We start from the raw sequence: 15,962 nt of genomic DNA, 5'->3' as shown, positions 1-15,962 counted from the left end.
TGTGCATCTTTCAGACACATACGCAATTGATTGTGAGAGAAGCACAGGAAAAGATTACTCTGCCTGCTCATTCTCCATGATGCAGCTGTGGTGCAATAATGTACAGTAGTTGCGCCGCCATGTACTTCACTGAAAGCTAAGGAGAAGAGAAGCCTGGAAAAAGAGGAAGCCACTGGGTGGTAGGTAGGTTATAGTTTTACTGATTTTCAATGGCGCAGTCTTCAGGCTAAATAAGAGGGCACTATATATAGAAGTATCAATGGGGTGCTGTTAAAACGTGTATATATATATATATATATATATATATATATAGAATATAAATAAGTGAGGCTGCTCTTCTCTATTTAAATTATAAAAGGGGCACTGCTTTCACATTTACTGTAATTAAATAAGGTGCTGTGTTACATACTGATTAAAAGAGGGAGGCTGCGACTCCTGGATCAACTTTCAGTGTACTATTGGCCACGAGTTGTATGAAACAGACTATAAACTGATGGGGGCATATAAACATATAAATTGATGGGGGGTGCTAGGCCTGTGCATAAATTAATTGTGGGACGTTTTTGCAGTATAAAAATAGTGGGTATGTATATAAATAAAGAGGCTACTGTATATTAATAAGAGAGAGCCTGAATATAAAATAATTAATTTGTTAAGCACTGCATGCATTTAGTTTGAAGGGACATATATAAAATGAAATAAGGGATGCAATGTATATATTTATAATTCAGTGAGTAAAATATAAATTTATCGAGGGAGTGGTCTGGCCAGGGAAGTGAGCAGTCGCACGCTGCACTAGCTCCCGCTGTGCCCAGGGCCCCTGCCGCGTTAATAGCTCACCCAGCACCTACAGCGGCACCCACACACATGGGTCCATGATAAAAGAGACTGGTCAAGACTCCATCTGCCCCCCTGCTCCGAGTTTCCTCCAGAGGAATCAGCCGTTACCTGGTAGCTTAGCCGGCTGCGACGCGGGAATCCGGGAAAATGGCGGCTCCCAACCCGTCTTCATGGAGCCCTCAGCCCCTGGGAAGTCCAGGCTCCTCGGATGGCACCGGTGAGACCCGGGGGTTCATACCTGTTGGGGCAGACGGCTACACACAGAAGCCCTCCGCTCCGCAACTCAGCCCCTACAAGACCCTACAACACGCGGTGCCGCCGGTCTCCTCTGCCATCTTGGCCACGGCACACGTGTGCATCGGATCGGAGGGGAACATGCCGCACGTGGCAAGCCCCGAAAGCCCCGGGAAGGTCCCTCTGCAGGCGGAGAGGGCTGTCTCCCGGGAGGATACCCAGCAGCCATGTGCGGCGGGCACAACGGGAACCTCAATACATGGCGCAACCGCAGTCAGTCCCGGCACACAAGGCATGCTACAGGCCAGGCTCCGCTCAACGATGCCCTATCTCAAAACATCCCAACGGGGGAAGCTCTCCACACATCAAAGGGGGGTGACAGCTGAGATCCATTACCCCATAGCTGGAGGGGGTTCCTCCTCTCCCCCCCTATTGACGTCTCCAGCTACACAGTCCCCTCCGGAGACTCAGGGGGTCTCAGTTCCATTCACAGGGGACAGATCCAGTACCCCACATGGGGAATCAGGTCAGGGCGCCCCTAACCCTCTAATCCCTGCCATACACTCAGAGTACAACCTCTATCTCCTACGGCTGCTCCCGCTTGGGATATTTCACCTACGGCCTTACTACCTAGCTCCCCTGCTCTCTCTCCGAGGTGGTTTCAGGCAACTCAATCTCCAGATGTGGCTACATCTCCTCAGCCCTATGCGCCTAGTCAAGAAAGTGCCTCTTCTCACCAGGCCCCTATGTCACCGATATCAGATTCCCAGCAGAATTCTGTGTTTGCTCAAATCTTAGAAGGTCTGTCTGAACTGCGCAACCTAAAGACACACTTAAGATCTATCCCTACCAGGTAAGACATGGAATGCTATGTATCATGTCTAGAGCAATCTTACAGTGCAGAGTTAACAGTGCTGAGAGAAGAAGTACAACAACTGCAGGCCAGGGCTGAGGCGGCAGGCGCTGCTCAGAATGCGGTGCAAGCTCAACTGGATACACACTCTGCCACGCTCTCCACTCATGCTTTCCAGATTCAATACTTAACAGACCAGCTGGACGACGCAGAGAATAGGGGAAGGAGAAACAATATCAGGATACGTGGTCTCCCTGAATCAGTCGAATCAGCTCACCTTCATGCCGTGCTCCAAACTATCTTCAATTCTGTGCTGGAAGTCCCGGCAGATACTCCGGTGGAACTGGACAGAGCCCATAGAGCCCTACAGGCCAAACCGGATGCCAAAGGTCACCCCCGGGACGTTATCTGTAGGGTACAACGCTACCAATTGAAGGAGGCTATTATGTCAAGGGCCAGGGCTCTGGAACAAGTTACCTATCAGGGATCAGTCCTCCAACTTCTCCCAGATTTATCGAGATTAACACTCCTTAAACGAAAAGCCCTCCGTCCATTCTTGGATCAGCTACGCCAAAAAGGAATACAATATTCTTGGGGATTCCCCTTTCGTCTTCAGATCCGCCATGCAGGAAACATCTACCCCTCCGAGGTGCCACAAGTAGCTTCCGCCTTGGATATTCCTTTAGCCGGCTCTCCCGGACTGGCCGGCTTTGCCGGTCCCCATGGACCCGTTGCACCTACCTCGTCCTCCACGGCGGCCAGGAGGAGAAAGGGGAAACGGCCCAGGAGGGCCACGCAGAAGACGGCGTCGCCAGGCTGGCCCTCAGGAAGGAGAACAGGGATAGGTCAACCCTGTTTCACTACACCAGAAGATCTCTCAGGAAACACTTACATGCCCTCCAACTAGTAGACATATGGAGGATTCTCCACCCTACAGATAGGGATTATACGTATTATTCTCCAGCACACGAGTCTTATAGCCGTATTGACTACTTTCTCACCCACCATAGAGCCCTGACATGGGAACCAGTCGCTAACATGGGTAACATTATCCTCTCTGACCATGCTGAGCCTGACCTGAGCCTTGTCATCGCCACAATCTCTAAACGACCCTGGACCTTAATGACCACCTTCTTAAAGACATTCTCTGCGTTCAGGAGATTAAGCAAACTATTAACTCCTTCACTCGCTCCCCTGACCTTACCCCTGAGACACTGCCATTGAAATGGGAAGCCCTTAAGTGTGAGCTTCGAAGTCGTTTCACAGACCATGGGGTCAGACTAAAAAGAGAGAAAGCGGCCAAACTCAACTCCCTATTAAAAAGACTCCACGACCTCAAATCCCGCCATAAAGCCGATCAGACACCTGAGGTCCTAGCAGACTTGATATTGGTCAGAGATGATTCGGGCCCTATTGGATCAAAAGTCGACTTGCCACTTTACACAATTCAGGAGTCGCTTATATGAATATTCGAATAAATGTGGACGCCCACTTTCGCGCCTACTACATCCTCGTTCAGGGGCAACCTATTTCCTTCGCATTAAATCCACCGCCGGTTGCGACACATATAACCCAATAGACATCAGCAAAGAGTTCGGCGCGTATTACTCACAGCTATACAACATTAGGGGCCAGTTTGCGGACGTTGATCCCGACTCACTGACAAAAAGAATTGAGAGCTACATTAATGACACAGCCTTGCCCAAATTAGACAGAGAAGTGACCGAGGCCTTGGAAACCGACTTCACTGACACAGAGATCAATGAGGCAATCCAGCAGTCCCCGGCTGGGAAAAGTCCGGGCCCTGAGGGTCTCTTTCCCGCCTTTTATAAGCTCTTCAGGGAAGCTCTGTCCCCTTTCTTAACAAAAGTATTTAATTCCGTTTCCCAAGCGGCTGCCTTTCACCCCCAATCTCTGGAAGCCAACATCAGCGTCCTCCTAAAACCGGATAAAGATCCCACACTGCCAGCGAGTTACAGGCCCATTTCCGTATTGAATATCGACCTAAAACTCTACGCTAAGATCCTTGCGGACCGTTTAGCCCCTCACCTCCCTAAAATGATTCGCACAGATCAGGTTGGCTTCGTACGGGGCAGGGAGGCCAAAGATAATCTGACAAAAACGTTCCTTTTGATGGCTCAGGCACAAAAAAGGTTGGTACGCTTAAGCTTCCTGTCGATAGATGCCGAAAAGGCATTTGACAGGGTGTATTGGGGCTTTATGTCAGCGGCTTTAACTCAATTAGGGATAGGTCCCAAGTTCCTAGGGAGGGTTATGGCCCTTTATGATCACCCCAGGGCAAGAACCAGGGTAAACGGGTTTTTCTCGGACCCCATCCAAATCAACAATGGGACCCTTCAGGGGTGCCCTCTCTCACCCCTTCTATATATAGTAGTGATGGAACACTTAGCGACGGCAATTAGGAATAACCCAGACATCCACGGGATGCAGGTGGGCCAGAGGCATTATAAAACATCGTTGTTCGCAGACGACTTGTTATTATATATCTCTCGACCCAGGCCACATCGATCAAATATCTAGGAATCCAGATACCCTCCGACTTAACCTCACTGTACAATCTCAACTATGTGGCTTTACTGGAGCGTACCAATAAAGACCTAGCTTCCTATAACAAAAAGGGACTCTCATGGTTTGGCCGGATAAATGTCATAAAGATGGACGTACTGCCCCGTTTTTCTTTACATGTTTCAGGGAATTCCACTCATTCCCCCATCCGCTTACTTTAAATCTATCAGGACGATGATATTACGTTTCATATGGGGCACGGTTCCCCCCCCCCCCCGATTGGATGGAAATACCTGATACGCCCCAAATCCACAGGGGGCGCGGGACTCCCCGACTTTAAGCTATATCACCAAGCCGCCGTTTTAGTCCGCCTTCTAGACTGGCATTACCATTTATGATCTAAGCAGTGGGTTCATCTGGAGCAATACAGCTCCACAATACCTATTCATTTACTCCCGTGGGTATCCGCACAGAGAGTGGAAACCAAACCGCAGTCTCTGTTCTTGGTCTCGACTCTGAAACTGTGGAGATCTCTCCTTCAGCGCTCCATTTTATCCAGACCATTCAGCCCCCTTACCCCACTCTTTAGAAATCCTGACTTTCCCCCGGCTTTCCTCAGGACTACCTTCTTGGGTCGCTCAGTACACGAGGACCTACGCATGCGTGACATAGTGGGTGAGGCCCCGATTCCACATATGCAGGAAATATCAGCTCTTTCCGCCTCTGCCAAACTCTCTTGGCTAGAAGCCTCTTAACTAGGATCCTTCCTTAAACAACCAGGTCCAAAGGCTGCATATAATACACCTGTCCGGCCCTTTGAGAATCTCTTCTGCTCAGCATCCCCTCCAGAACACTCTATTTCCCAAATATATAGTCTCTTGATAAAAGAGTCAGACACATCAGCTTTACCTTTTATCGCTAACTGGGAGACAGACTTGGGAACCTCCATTACTCCAGAAGATTGGGAAGTCATTTCTGTATACACATAAGCTTTCGGTAGCATGCTCCTCCCAAGAGAGGAATTACAAGATTCTCGCAAGATGGTACAGGGTTCCCACCATGCTTCACTCGATCTATCCCTCGATCCCAGACACGTGCTGGAGATGTGGATTGGCCAAGGGAGACATGTTTCATATATGGTGGACATGTCAAGACATTACAGACTTCTGGGACCAAATCTTCATAGTCACCAATGACCTCATTAGCTCAGAGGCCCCCAAGACTCCGGAGGTGGCTCTTCTATCGATCCTTCCCGGACCCATTAAGAAACAAAAAAACAGCCTGTTGAGGTTCTCCCTCACGGCAGCCCGGACCGTCATTGCTAGAAAGTGGCACTCCTCAAGACCGCCATCCATTTACGACTGGGCCCAAGAAATGATACAGCTCAATCGCATGGAGGAGGTCCTCGCTGACACCTCTGGAACGACAGAGAAATTTTTTAAACTCTGGCAGCCGTGGATAGTCCTCCGGGACTCGCAGCACTTCAAGGATATATTAACTAGGGCTCCGGGTGCTAGGAGTCCCAGTCTCCCGATTGGCTCTTAAACAGGTACCTCAGACCCAGGTGATCCCCCCCATCACTAGGGCCTACTCCGTACCCCTCCCCCAACCTTCCTCTTGTTCTTTCCCACTATGTCTTCCAATGTCTTTTCCGCACACTTCTATGTGTATGAATGTTAAGTGAAGTCCGATCCTTTGCTCATTGTTCGGAATGTCTCTGATCGTTTAAGACTATCTCCTCTCCCCCGTCGGAGAGTGGTTTCTAAAATTGTCATCATACCGTAAGCGGGAGGAGGTCTATTAGTTGGAATGTTTTACTATTAGTTTATTTCTCAACCCACTGCCTTTCCTACAATTAGTGATGCATCACTTCTGCTCCAGAACTTCTGGAGACAGACTCGGACACTTCAATACATGTCATGACCTCATGGACAATGTGAGCTTCTTCCCCCCCTTGTAAACTTCCCCCCTTTTTATATTGTTTTGATGGTTACTTTGTTTTGTAAACTCTTTTTGAAAATGTTTAATAAAATTATTGAACATAAAATATAAATTTATCCGTGGGCTACTATATAATGATTTGATCGGGGCATATTGTATATATACGATAATATATTGAAGGGTCACAGTGTAAAATTTGGTATATATGGCGGCACATGGTCAGTTTTGATCATTATGCATTGGCAGCACAGTGTGGTAGGTGTCAATGTGCTTTAAGTGACTAAGGTTCACAGTGCGGAGATGGAAATGAAGACATCGAGGGGGGACGCAAATTCTGCAGCAATAAATGATAGCCAGGAGAAGTTCTGGACCTGATGGAGAAGGATTGTCACCTATCAGGAGTGACAAGAGACAAGAAAATAACCACGCTAGCACAAAGGCAGAAGGGAACCGTTGCAATGGATTTTTTCAGTTATCATCAATTTCTATGTCTGCATGATGGCAGCCCAATATTGTAGATATGTGGATATCATGTATAAGGATGGATTTGTATATCACCAAACCAAAAACCCAAAAGATAGAAGCTTGTCACCAAAATGTATAGTAAAATATCATTATCTTTAGTCATGATAAAAATTTAATACATGGAAATAGTACAGCACTGAACGGCACATTATAAATATAGAGAAGGCTTGGAAGAAGGCTGGAGTAGCCACTGCACAGGTAGATGATTGAATACTCTAATCTGACATGTTTGTTAGGATAACCCTGTATTATTGTACAAACAAATTTTTGCATACATTGTCCTGGTAATCATATGCCTTTGACACAGTTACTGACACTAATACGTACTTATGCCAACATTTTATATTTACAAAGTGCGGTTCAGTGCTGTACTGTTAAAATGTATTAAATTTTTATCATGACTTTTTTGCATTAATAAAGATAATACTTTTTTTATTATACATTTTTTTGGTGACAAGCTTCTATCTTTTGTGTTTTTGGTGATTTGTAAGTTGCTACATATAAATATTTGCCATCCTTGTTTATTTTGGTTGAGAATGGATTTGTGTATGTATGTGCGTCTGTGTTTGAATGTTTTGTATAAATGGTGTGTGTAAATGTGTGTAGAGAATATATGATACATGTGTGTATATGTGAGTGCAGCGTATAAATGATATATGTATAATGTGCGGGTTTTTCTATGGTGATGAGGGTTTAGGTATATGGAGCCATAATCCAAATTTTGCAGCGGGGCCCACTGGCCGTAAGGGGTTAATTTGTCATATCCATAGTTATTAGTTACTATTAGTATTTTTCAGTTATCATTCCAAGAAATTACAAAGCATTCCAGCTTTAAGAAACATAGCTTTGTCAATTACAATGTATTTGGAATTACATTCTAACAAGCAGTATAAACCTTGCCAGCTTTTGGTGCCGTGTAGACCCTTTTGAAAGCTTTCCAGCCATAAAGTTTTATAGTTTAATAGATAAAGTCATAAAGTATTGAAATTAAAAGACTTTGAGGAAGATACTTCTGTGTCCTCAAACAGCGCGTGAACAGTCTCCTTACAGATATTTAGTACATCAGTTTTACACATTGTATACAATTTACTGTGTTATTTTCTCATTAAAACTGATTAAAGACAAATGTGTTTCTAGAGTCAGCAATCTTAGGATAGAGCAATATGCTGTCTTTCATAGCTTGGTGCATTTAATTTTATACATTTGATATAAAGTGTTGGCTATAATGTACCCATATAGTTATAACTTGTTTTTATATAAGATTATGATAGAATACAAATATAAAAAATTCCATAATTATACATTCAGTATATATCACTTCCTCCATTCTACAGCTCAGTGCATATAAAATATAGTTTGACCTTTGCCTAGAAATACCATATGTCCATCATGATGTACTCAAATTCCAATTCATTAGCTGAAAGGACCCTTCTATCCTTTTTTTGCCTGATACCCACCTTTTGATTGGTCATTTCTGAATATATGCCTGTTTGTCTACAGAAGGTCGATGCAAAGCATCATACCTGTAGGAAGGAATATATACACCACGTGTGCTAGATTTCGGTGTACGTGAAAAAGCTGCCGCTCCTAGATGTCGTCAAATTTTTGCACCTTTTTTTGGAAGCAAAGGGCGGGGAGCAGGGGGTGGGGCAACTTTATGGGAAAAAAGCTGATTACAAGTTCTCATCAAAGATTTATGCATGTTGGGAACTAAAGGAAATCTACGGTACTACGCCGGGATCGCCTGAAAAAAAGACTGATAAAAAGCAGCTCGGAGCAGCTGACATCTTGTCCTCACGTTCCGAGCCGTTTTTTTTCCGGGGATCCCAGCATGTCAAGATTAAAAAAGACAAGTGTTGGAATCAAGATAAAGAGGAGCACAAGTGAGTATGTTCAGTTTAATTTTAATTTAAGTTAGTAGTAGAGTTCCTTTAAAGAATTTCTAACATACAAGAATGTATCAACAAAATGAATAATTACAAATATTGATACATATACAAGCGGTCTCCTACTTAAGGACACCCGACTTACAGACAACCTATAGTTACAGACAGACCCCTCTGACCTCTGGTGAAGCTCTCTGAATGCTTTACTATAGTCCCAGACTGTAATAATCAGATGTAAGGTGTCTGTAATGAAGCTTTATTGATAATCCTTGGTCCCATTACAGCAAAAAATGTTTAAACTCCAATTGTCACTGGGGCCAAAAATTATTTTGTCTGGATCTACAATTATAAAATATACAGTTTCGACTTACATACAAATTCAACTTAAGAACAACCCTCCGGACCCTATCTTGTACGTATCCTGGGGACTGCCTGTATATATATATATATATATATATACTCACCGGCCACTTTATTAGGTACACCATGCTAGTAACGGGTTGGACCCCTTTTTGCCTTCAGAACTGCCTCAATTCTTTGTGGCATAGATTCAACAAGGTGCTGGAAGCGTTCCTCAGAGATTTTGGTCCATATTGACATGATGGCATCACACAGATGCCTCAGATTTGTTGGCTGCACATCCATGATGCAAATCTCCCGTTCCACCACATCCCAAAGATGCTCTATTGGATTGAGATCTGGTGACTGTGGAGGCCATTTGAGTACAGTGAACTCATTGTCATGTTCAAGAAACCAGTCTGAGATGATTCCAGCTTTATGACATGGCGCATTATCCTGCTGAAAGTAGCCATCAGATGTTGGGTACATTGTGGTCATAAAGGGATGGACATGGTCAGCAACAATACTCAGGTAGGCTGTGGCGTTGCAACGATGCTCAATTGGTACCAAGGGGCCCAAAGAATGCCAAGAAAATATTCCCCACACCATGACACCACCACCACCAGCCTGAACCGTTGATACAAGGCAGGATGGATCCATGCTTTCATGTTGATGCCAAATTCTGACCCTACCACCCGAATGTCGCAGCAGAAATCGAGACTCATCAGACCAGGCAACGTTTTTCCAATCTTCTACTGTCCAATTTCGATGAGCTTGTGCAAATTGTAGCCTCAGTTTCCTGTTCTTAGCTGAAAGGAGTGGCACCCAGTGTGGTCTTCTGCTGCTGTAGCCCATCTGCCTCAAAGTTCGACGTACTGTGCGTTCAGAGATGCTCTTCTGCCTACCTTGGTTGTAACGGGTGGCGATTTGAGTCACTGTTGCCTTTCTATCAGCTCAAACCAGTCTGCCCATTCTCCTCTGACCTTTGGCATCAACAAGGCATTTCCGCCCACAGAACTGCCGCTCACTGGATGTTTTTTCTTTTTCGGACCATTCTCTGTAAACCCTAGAGATGGTTGTGCGTGAAAATCTCAGTAGATCAGCAGTTTCTGAAATACTCAGACCAGCCCTTCTGGCACCAACAACCATGCCACGTTCAAAGGCACTCAAATCACCTTTCTTCCCCATACTGATGCTCGGTTTGAACTGCAGGAGATTGTCTTGACCATGTCTACATGCCTAAATGCCGCCATGTGATTGGCTGATTAGAAATTAAGTGTTAACGAGCAGTTGGACAGGTGTACCTAATAAAGTGGCCGGTGAGTGTATATACAAACACTTGCTCCATACACAGACTACTTACATTTCAAAAATGGCAATATTGAAGCTCTAGCAGTTTTAACACTCCATTACTCTTTTTAAATTGTGTGGGAAAAAAAACGAGCGCATCAAAAGTCTAGTGATAAAAAATAAATAAATAAAAAGACACACTTGTTCTACCTCCCTCACCCCATCCCAAGTTGGTTCTTCCCTCCCCATCTGCACTGTACGTTATGTAATATGTTTTGGTTACTGATTTTAATATTATGTTGTGATATATATGACCGATAATATAATATCTAATATCCAATATAACATCTAATATAATGATGAGAAATTTGTCTATTTAGCATTTTGTTTGTTAAAACCTAACAGATATGGTATGACAGGGTTTGAAAGCTTCCTTACATCTTTTTGCCTAGTTCACTAGCATTTAAGACTTGACTAATCGGAGGCTGGTAACCACAGAAGCGCCCTGCTCTGACACTAAAAAGAATGGAAATAAAAATAGTTTCTTTCTGTCACAATCCTCAATGGAGTTGAAATGTTATTTACTTTTTTAACAATAAAAGCTTACAAGTCTAATTGAAGCAAAAAGTATTAAAAAAGAACATATGTTCATTTCTCACCATTATGTTCTGTATATACAAAAATATTCTCTTTATATGCAGTTATAAAAGCTAGAAAAAGAATGTGATTGCTTTCCAGTCAAAAGGTCAGAAGTGACTCATCCGAATGCCAAGGCACAGACTTCAATTGTATCCACATTAATATTACGCTGTGCAACAAAAGTTACCAGTCAGATTAAATTGTATTACTTGTCTACTTGTATTTTTTTAATGATTAAAACCAGAAAGTATAGTTGATAGTTTTTCTCTTTTCTTTCACTTCTCTTTGGCACTATTAGTGGTGATGTTCTGAAATGCGCCTCAGGAGTCGCCATCAAAGGGTCAAGCAGCAGCTCAAGTGAAACTGACACCAGCTCTGAATCAGACTCTGAGAGTGAGAGTAGTTCCAGCGAGAGTGAGAGCAGCAAGCCATCTCCCTGCACCAGCCCTGAGGTAAGCAATTCTTTCTTAACAGACATGGGAAGTGTTTGTGCGCCCATCCGCTGGGAAAGCTTGGACCTCCGATTGCAATGTGTAGCCATTGAGTTTACATAAATTTAGCCTGTATGCCGCATGTTTGATGATTCTACTCATAGTAGAGATGAGGTTTTTGGGCACATTATCATATAAAAGTTCACTCGATTTAGCAGAAAATATTTTTAAGCGAAATCTCAAGTCAAACAATATGTTTTGAATGTGTATTACGTATCCAGAAATCCTGTTGCAGGTAGATAAGACTATGACACTTTGTTCAGAACTTAAATAGTAACTAGTAAGTAGTAAATGGTAACCTTAAAATTGCCTCATCAATATTTCTGAAATCCTTTGTAAATATGTTTTACCTTCAGAGTGTTAAGGGAAACTCTAAGTTACACCCACTAATGTAGCCCTGTATACTTGACTTGTAGGTGTTTGCAATAAATACAACTTTTCAGAACTTTGTCTTGAAAATCTTCCACTGTCATAGGAAATCCTTAAGTCTGCTAATGTTAACATGGTAACACGTCATGAAAACATTTCATGAACTTCATGCTAATTCATTGCGGCTGCTGTTGCAGGGTGGGGGCTGGAGATTCCAAGTTTATTCATGTTTGTTCATACAGGCGGGAGCATGGACAGCATATGAACAGAATGTGGATGGATTCCAGGTTTAGAACTGCGTGACAACTTTCTATAAACAGTCCTCATCGACAGCTCTAGAGATGAAACAGAATTAGTCTGCAAATGCTATCAGCCAGCAATTGGACATTAAAGGGTTCTCTAAAATTAGACTTTATAGCGGTGCATTTATTCGTAGCAAGATGTTCTATGTCTTGATTCAAGCCCTAAAAGTGAATTGGACTAATGGGATGCGCAGAAGTCTGTCGAAGATGTGTGATCTTTATCTTTGTATCTTATACAACAATACTAAAGCAATGGTTATATTGCTGAAGATTTGGCCCAAAGCTTCCAGGGGACCAATGTCCTCAAACATGCAACCAACTTAGTTGTCATGGTTGCATGGCAAATTAGATACTTAACAAGGTAATGGTGGGCTCAGCCTTAGCCACCTTGGCAAATAATAAAATAATAATTCTTTATTTATATAAAACACACAGATTACACAGCGCTGCACAAAGCATGTCAAATTGGTCCCTGTCCCTAAACAACCTAACAGTATGTTTTTTTTGGAGCATGGGAGGAAACTCACGCAAACACTGAGAGAACATACAAACTCTTTGCAGATATTGAACTGGGTGGGATTCGAACCCAGGACCCCAGCGCTGCAAGGCAGAAGTGCTACTCACTCTGCCACCGTGTCACCCTATGGTATACACTTGTCCTGGTTCCCAAGACATAGCTATACGGAGAAGCTACTAAAGGACCTTCACTATGAGGTCCTAAAGCTGTTGCAAACTTCCTAGACCGCCAGAGAACATGTGTAATGTTCAGCGTTTCTAAGTTTTCATCCTGTAAATGGGCACTGCAGAGAAACTTATTTTGTATATATTGTCACTGCACATTACTACTTCTCTTATATAATAGCACTGTATAGTACTTTTTATTTAATCCGTTGTAGTGTATGTTGGCACTGCACAATATCACCTATAGTGCCTGTATATGTGGTCATAGTAGGAAATCTACCATCAAAATACATTGATAAATCAGGAATACTTGCTCATAGATCCAGGCACTACATAGTTGGATTTAGAAGACAGGAAGCCATGGATAGCAAATATAAGCAGATTACCACAGTCACGGTGCCGGAAACCTCCGATAACGCTAACTAACACTGCTGCGCTGTACACTACAAATGCTGGACCACTCTCAAAGCGGTCTGCCGTATTCATGAGTGGGCAGGATTAGGGGCGGTGACAGTCACCGCCGGCCTATGGAGTGGGCAGGGCGGTCCAGGGAAGCGGCAGCGCTGCAGTGTAGTGTAGTGCACAGTGCAGCAGTGTTAGCATTATTAGAGGTTTCCGATAACGCTATCATTGTAACACTGCTGCGTTTGTTTTATCCCTAGAGCTGCTTACTTAAGTAAGCAGCCCTAGTGCTGTTTTTCAGGGTGACAGGTCGTCTTTAACTTTGTTACACAAATAACTGATACTCTGAGAAATCGTTTTTTTTTTTCACTTTTGCCTTTCATTAATTTTCTTTTGTAATAACTATTATTTGAAGCGTTAGAATAATATCATTTCAATGTACAGTTACCATTTCTTTGCCACACTTTACATAATCATAGAAACATTGGGGAGATTTATCACAGCTTGTACTCCAGTTTTCACCAGGCTTTGTGATTATTCTCCCATCTATGAAGGTCATGAAGTGCGGCCAGCTCCACATTGGGCCAATGCGGGACAGGAACGCGCAAGCAATATTGCCTGCAGACATTCAGGCTACAATGGCACAATTCTACACCAACCAGTGCCTGCCATAGAATTGTATGTTAGTGCAGCTGGAACCGACTGATGTATATGGCTGAGTGGGTCTTCTTCGTACGCTGACTCACAGAGCTCCACCTTGGTCTCAAAAAGCACTAAATTGTGCTAGTTTATAGAAGTCTTCAAGAACATTAATTGATAATATTTTTGTTAGGAATCATTAAGTTGGTAAAGAAAATTTGTGTGAATATGCCTTGTTATGATTGCTATCATTTGACTTGTATCATTTGTCTTACAGCCCGAACACACAACAGCAAACAAATGGCAGCTGGATAAGTGGTTGAACAAAGTTAATCCAAACAAGACTTCAGTTCTCAGCCAAGCATCAAGCCTAAATTACGGAGAATTAAATGAAAGTGAACAGGGCTGTGAGAATGTGTCTCAAATTCATCAGGCATGTCTAAGTCACAGTGATGAGAAGGGTCCAGACAGAGAAAATCAGAGAGATGAAGAGTTGTGCACTGTTATAGGAAACAAAGGTGTGAAGCTTCAGGCACCTCCACCTGTTGCATGTGCTGCTACTGCTGTGGTTGATGAAAATACATCCAGAAGGACACCAGTGTGCCGAAAGCCTACAAAGAGGACAGAGAGGGCATCTAGTGGTGATAATCTGAATTGCCACGAGCTACATGATCATACGATCAGCCAAGGATTGCTTGGGAGGGAAACATCTGAACAAACTAAAAATAGATTGACTTGTAATAGCAGGGGATTACATAGAAAAGAATCCACATCAAATAGGCAACCTCAATTTTCTACTACTAACCAAAAATTCCGGGAGAATATTGAGCTCTCTCTGCAATCTTCCAAGCACAGCACAGAAATAGAACCAGGCAGTGGTCCTTTTTATGAAGATAACTCTTCCTTTACATTAGAAAGTAATAACAGGAATAAACAGTGTGGGCGCAATCATATAAACCAAGCTAGTCCTCATAGTAAACAACATTATATTAACAGGAGGACTACAAGTGAGCTCACCCCGGAGCTGGAAGAGCAGTTTTATACTCTAGTTCCTTTTGGAAGGAATGACTGCACTGTGAAGGGCTCCAATGACACTAAGTCTCTTTGGGTACGGATTGATTTAATGCTTTTGTCTAGAATTCCACAAAGTGTTCATCAAGAGAACTTCAAAATGGATAGTAGCAGAGAGAAGATAATGACTTCATCACAAAGTAAATGTTTACTCCAAGCAACAGATAACCCTTTAATGAAAATGAGACGGAAACGGAAGGTATGTTCGGATCTGTCTCACCTAAACATGTGAGGATTGCATTTTAAGTAAATGAAACTCTATAAGTAACCAGAGATTATTATCCGATACTGTGGTATATCCGTTACATATAATGGGGCAGATTTATCAAGCTGTCTGAAAGTCAGAATATTCTTTGTTGTCCATGGCAACCAATCACAGCTCCCCTGGTAAAATAAAAAAGTTGAGCTGTAATGGGCAACTGAGAATATTCTGACTTTGAGACAGCTTGATAAATCTGCCCCAATGTATCTATCACCCTAATTTAGCTACTAAAATCATCTTCAGTGAGGCAGGAATGTAAGATGGATGATCTGCTTCATTGTAGGGTTAAAACTACAACTAGCTCATAGACACTGCTTTCACACATTGGGTTAATCATTTCTGTGTGCTGTAATAGAGAGTCAAAATAGCAGCTGCCCCCCCCCCTATGTTAAAAAAATTGGAATGTGAATAGGTGTATAGATATAAGATCACATCAGTAGTCATATAATGCTCCTTGTGTGCACGAAAATTCTAAGACTTAAGAAGGTAGACTTTTACAGGAAAACTTGGAGCTATTTGGACCACTATACTACCCTTAGTACCTTAGGGACTCTCCATTGCCACATTATAAAACACACAAGTGTCTCCTGCCACTCCTGGCGCCTTTGCAGATCTTTACTAGAGGCAGAGTAGTATATGCTCAATGGAGTGTTCAACCACCGGACATTGGGC

The 15,962-nt window shown here is 43.2% G+C and overlaps 1 protein-coding gene across 4 annotated transcripts in view; it reads left to right on the top strand.

Annotated features, from left to right (window-relative positions):
• AFF3 (ALF transcription elongation factor 3) overlaps positions 1-15,962 on the top strand; it is a 255,290-nt gene that overhangs the window by 215,205 nt on the left and 24,123 nt on the right. For all 4 annotated transcript variants that reach the window (XM_072135779.1, XM_072135780.1, XM_072135778.1 and 1 more), the window contains 2 exons: positions 11,372-11,525; positions 14,235-15,227. In XM_072135779.1, coding sequence (XP_071991880.1) covers positions 11,372-11,525; positions 14,235-15,227 — 1,147 coding nt within the window. The remainder of the gene's footprint in view (positions 1-11,371; positions 11,526-14,234; positions 15,228-15,962) is intronic.

Source organism: Engystomops pustulosus, chromosome 2 (genome assembly GCF_040894005.1).
Source record: "Engystomops pustulosus chromosome 2, aEngPut4.maternal, whole genome shotgun sequence".
Taxonomy (NCBI): domain Eukaryota; kingdom Metazoa; phylum Chordata; class Amphibia; order Anura; family Leptodactylidae; genus Engystomops; species Engystomops pustulosus.
The sequence above is the reverse complement of the archived record's forward strand: the minus strand, read 5'-3'. Positions and strand labels throughout refer to the sequence as shown.